At 52.0% G+C, this 5,280-nt stretch overlaps 2 protein-coding genes across 2 annotated transcripts in view; both read left to right on the top strand.

Annotated features, from left to right (window-relative positions):
- The window catches only part of LOC142923962 (uncharacterized), a 10,864-nt gene extending 8,530 nt beyond the window's left edge, over window positions 1-2,334 (top strand). The window contains exon 2 of the mRNA XM_076064991.1: window positions 675-2,334. Within this exon, the coding sequence (XP_075921106.1) occupies window positions 675-707 (33 nt within the window). The 3' untranslated portion in view covers window positions 708-2,334. The remainder of the gene's footprint in view (window positions 1-674) is intronic.
- The window catches only part of LOC142923963 (ATPase GET3-like), a 45,426-nt gene extending 42,590 nt beyond the window's left edge, over window positions 1-2,836 (top strand). Inside the window, exon 7 of the mRNA XM_076064992.1 lies at window positions 2,341-2,836. Coding sequence (XP_075921107.1) covers window positions 2,341-2,460 — 120 coding nt within the window. The 3' untranslated portion in view covers window positions 2,461-2,836. The remainder of the gene's footprint in view (window positions 1-2,340) is intronic.
- The last annotated feature ends 2,444 nt before the right edge of the window (window positions 2,837-5,280 follow it).

Genomic DNA, 5,280 nt, shown 5'->3' with positions numbered 1-5,280 from the left:
CTCCCCCCACAGCATTGTCCACGACAGAGTTGCCCGTCCGGCACCGCGAAGAGGTAGGGGGTTGTTTTGCCGGACCTGGCAAGGATTATTCAGCATCGCCTTGCCAGGCACGCTGAGGAGAGGCTTACGGAGCCCCAATGCGGTTTTAGGAAAGGGCGGTCCTGCACAGATGCCATATTTTCTGTCCGTCTGCTACAGCAGAGGTGTAGGGAATTCCAACAAGACCTATGTCTCTGCTTTATTGACCTGATCAAGGCCTATGATACCATCAGTAGGCCTGGGCTCTGGGTCGTTCTTCGTGCTTTTGGAGTACCTGACCCTCTGCTCACGATCATTAAGAACCTTCATGATGGTGAGCGGGCCCGGGTAAAACTACGTGGCCGGGAGTCAGAGCCATTCCCTGTACACCTTGGGGTGCGACAGGGATGTCCTCTGGCTCCCACATTATTTAACATCTATTTTGACCACGTAGTTCGTGAAGCCTTCAATAGCTGTACCGGGGGAATCTCCATATGGTACAGATATAATGGGAGGCTGATCGATGCCCGGGTGCGGTCAAGGGATGGCTCCCTATTGCTCAACCACGTTATGTATGCTGATGATTTGGTAATAGCTGCTCAGTCAGAGGAGGAGTTGGAGACGCTGCTGCTGAGACTGGAGCGTGCCACTAAGAGGTGGGGCCTTACCATCAGCCCCACCAAAACTAAGCACCAGCCTGGGTATTTTGTACCATCGGACACTCCACCCCCACAACTCCCAATCGGTGATGGGGCAGTTGTGGAGAGAGTCGAGAGTTTTCCATACCTGGGCAGTGTGCTTATGACTTGCTCCAGTTTAACAGCAGAGGTCTCGAATCAGTCGAGCGGCAATATCTTTTCATCGGTTGCGTAACGCTGTGTGGAAGCTACCTGGTCTGTCGCTCCGCACTAAGCTTCAGGTCTTCTCGGCCACGGTCATTCCCTCCCTTCTCTACGCTTGCGAAACGTGGACCCCCCTAATGGAGCATCTTCGCCGGTTAGAAACATTTAGACTGGCCTGCCTACGATCCATCCTGGGTTTAACCAGACTGGATTGTGTGAGGAGCTCACAAATCCTTGAAAGATCTGGGCAAGGTTCCATCGGTGAGCTCCTCCGGCGGGCAAGGCTGCGATGGCTGGGTCATGTAGCCCGCATGCCCAGCCACCGCATGCCGAAACAGCTTTTGTTCGGCCGGATTGAGGGGGCTAAACGGGCGCGGCACGGGCTAGAGAAGAGATGGAGTGATGTGGTACAGGAGGACGTGGAGCCGAGTGGACTTGCCGATGACTGGTACCAGCGGTGTCAAGATCGGCCTCTGTGGAGGAGGCTCGTGAAGGATGCTACTGGGCAGTTGGAGGCAGTCGCCCTCCAACAACAATGGAGGGCGGAGGACCGACGCTCACAACAACGAGCGGAGCCCCGGGTGGCTAAAGCACAGCAGGTTGGCACAGTAGGGGGCACAGGTGGTGCATCAGCCAGTCATCTCAGTCAGTCGACCCGTGGTACCTGGGTCTGCCCCGTGACCTCCTGCCAGCGGGCGTTCGACACTTCACGTGGCCTCAGGGTGCACATAGCCTGGCACAAGCGTCGTGGTGACGTCACCGCCACTTAGTGGCGAATGGCGGTTGTTGTGTGTGTGTCTATGTGTGTGTCTATGTGTGTGTAACTGTGTATGTGTAGATGGAGGATCTGTATGTGTGTGTGTAACTGTGTGTCTGTGTGTGTGTGTAGATGGAGGATCTGTATGTGTGTGTGTGTAACTGTGTGTGTGACTGTGTGTGTGTGTAGATGGAGGATCTATGTGTGTGTGTGTAACTGTGTGTGTGTCTATGTGTGTGTGTAACTGTGTGTGTGTGTGTCACTGTCTGTATGTCTATGTCTATGTGTGTCTGTGTGTGTCTATGTGTGTGTAACTGTGTGTGTGTGTAGATGGAGCATCTGTGTGTGTGTGTCTGTGTGTGTGTGTTTATGTGTGTGTAACTGTCTGTGTGTGTGTCTGTGTGTGTCTATGTGTGTGTAACTGTGTGTGTGTGTAACTGTGTGTGTAACTGTGTGTGTAACTGTGTGTGTGTTACTGTGTGTATGTCTATGTGTGTCTGTGTGTAGATGGAGGATCTGTATGTGTGTGTGTAACTGTGTGTGTAACTGTGTGTGTGTGTAACTACGTGTGTGTAACTGTGTGTGTGTGTAGATGGAGGATCTGTATGTGTCTGTGTGTGTGTGTGTCACTGTGTGTGTGTGTAACTGTGTGTGTGTGTGTCACTGTGTGTATGTCTGTGTGTGTGTGTAACTGTGTGTGTGTGTAACTGTGTGTGTGTGTAGATGGAGGATCTGTACGAGGACTTCCACATCGTTAAGCTGCCGCTGCTGCCACACGAAGTTCGTGGAGTGGAGAGAGTGGAGGCTTTCTCTTCCTTCCTGCTGGATCCCTACACAGACTGATATCACCATCACTACTACCACTACCACCACTACCATCACTACTACCATCACTATGTAGAGAGTGGAGGCTTTCTCTTCCTTCTTGTTGGATCCCTATACAGACTGATACTACCACTACCATCATCATCACTACCACCACTACCATCACTATCACTGCCATCACTACCATCACTACCATCACCACCATCACTACTACCATCACTACTACCACCACTACCATCACTACCACTATCATCACTACCACTATCATCATCACTACCACCACTACCATCACCACTATCACTACCACTACCACCATCACCATCATCACTACCACCACTACCACCACCACTATGTAGAGAGTGGAGGCTTTCTCTTCCTTCCTGTTGGATCCCTACACAGACTAACACTATCACTATCACCATCACTACTATCATCACTATCACCATCACTAACACCACCACTACCATCATCACTACCATCACCATCACTACCATCACCACCATCACTACCACTATCACTACCACTACCGTCACTACCACCATCACTACCATCACTACCACCACTACCATCATTATCACTACCATCACTACCATCACCACTATCACTACCACTACCGTCACTACCACCATCACTACCACCATCACCACTACCACCATCACTACCATCACTACTATCACCACCACTACCATCGCCACCATCACCACCATCACCACAACCACCACCGCTATCACCACACCTCCTGTACACCAGGCGAGGTAGTCAACATCTCCTGTACACCAGGCGAGGTAGTCAACATCTCCTGTACACCAGGCGAGGTAGTCAACATCTCCTGTACACCAGGCGAGGTAGTCAACATCTCCTGTAGACCAGGCGAGGTAGTCAACATCTCCTGTACACCAGGCGAGGTAGTCAACATCTCCTGTACACCAGGCGAGGTAGTCAACATCTCCTGTACACCAGGCGAGGTAGTCAACATCTCCTGTGTACCAGGTGAGGTAGTCAACATCTCCTGTATACCAGGCGAGGTAGTCAACATCTCCTGTACACCAGGCGAGGCAGTCAACATCTCCTGTAGACCAGGCGAGGTAGTCAACATCTCCTGTACACCAGGCGAGGTAGTCAACATCTCCTGTAGGCCAGGCGAGGTGGTCAACATCTCCTGTAGACCAGGCGAGGTAGTCAACATCTCCTGTACACCAGGCGAGGTAGTCAACATCTCCTGTAGACCAGGCGAGGTAGTCAACATCTCCTGTACACCAGGCGAGGTAGTCAACATCTCCTGTACACCAGGCGAGGTAGTCAACATCTCCTGTGTACCAGGCGAGGTAGTCAAAATCTGTAGACCAGGCGAGGTAGTCAACATCTCCTGTACACCAGGCGAGGTAGTCAACATCTCCTGTGTACCAGGCGAGGTAGTCAAAATCTGTAGACCAGGCGAGGTAGTCAACATCTCCTGTACACCAGGCGAGGTAGTCAACATCTGCTGTGTACCAGGCGAGGTAGTTAACATCTCCTGTACACCAGGCGAGGTAGTCAACATCTCCTGTACACCAGGCGAGGTAGTCAACATCTCCTGTACACCAGGCGAGGTAGTCAACATCTCCTATAGGCCAGGCGAGGTAGTCAACATCTCCTGTGTACCAGGCGAGGTAGTTAACATCTGTAGACCAGGCGAGGTAGTCAACATCTCCTGTACATCAGGCGAGGTAGTCAAAATCTGTAGACCAGGCGAGGTAGTCAACATCTCCTGTACACCAGGCGAGGTAGTCAACATCTCCTGTGTACCAGGCGAGGTAGTCAACATCTCCTGTACACCAGGCGAGGTAGTCAACATCTCCTGTACACCAGGCGAGGTAGTTAACATCTCCTGTACACCAGGCGAGGTAGTCAACATCTCCTGTACACCAGGCGAGGTAGTCAACATCTCCTGTACACCAGGCGAGGTAGTCAACATCTCCTGTGTACCAGGCGAGGTAGTCAACATCTCCTGTAGACCAGGCGAGGTAGTCAACATCTCCTGTGTACCAGGCGAGGTAGTCAACATCTCCTGTACACCAGGCGAGGTAGTCAACATCTCCTGTACACCAGGCGAGGTAGTCAACATCTCCTGTGTACCAGGCGAGGTAGTCAACATCTCCTGTACACCAGGCGAGGTAGTCAACATCTCCTGTGTACCAGGCGAGGTAGTCAACATCTCCTGTACACCAGGCGAGGTAGTCAACATCTCCTGTACACCAGGCGAGGTAGTCAACATCTCCTGTACACCAGGCGAGGTAGTCAACATCTCCTGTGTACCAGGCGAGGTAGTCAACATCTCCTGTGTACCAGGCGAGGTAGTCAACATCTCCTGTACACCAGGCGAGGTAGTCAACATCTCCTATAGGCCAGGCGAGGTAGTCAACATCTCCTGTGTACCAGGCGAGGTAGTCAACATCTCCTGTACACCAGGCGAGGTAGTCAACATCTCCTGTACACCAGGCGAGGTAGTCAACATCTCCTGTACACCAGGCGAGGTAGTCAACATCTCCTGTGTACCAGGCGAGGTAGTCAACATCTCCTGTACACCAGGCGAGGTAGTCAACATCTCCTGTACACCAGGCGAGGTAGTCAACATCTCCTGTACACCAGGCGAGGTAGTCAACATCTCCTGTACACCAGGCGAGGTAGTCAACATCTCCTGTACACCAGGCGAGGTAGTCAACATCTCCTGTACACCAGGCGAGGTAGTCAACATCTCCTGTACACCAGGCGAGGTAGTCAACATCTCCTGTAGACCAGGCGAGGTAGTCAACATCTCCTGTAGACCAGGCGAGGTAGTCAACATCTCCTGTACACCAG

The sequence above is a fragment of the Petromyzon marinus genome, unplaced genomic scaffold (assembly GCF_048934315.1).
Source record: "Petromyzon marinus isolate PM22_M1 ecotype Great Lakes invasive population unplaced genomic scaffold, UKy_Petmar_22M1.pri1.0 PM_Scaffold_97, whole genome shotgun sequence".
NCBI classification, from domain to species: domain Eukaryota; kingdom Metazoa; phylum Chordata; class Hyperoartia; order Petromyzontiformes; family Petromyzontidae; genus Petromyzon; species Petromyzon marinus.
This window is presented reverse-complemented; position numbering and strand designations above follow the sequence as displayed.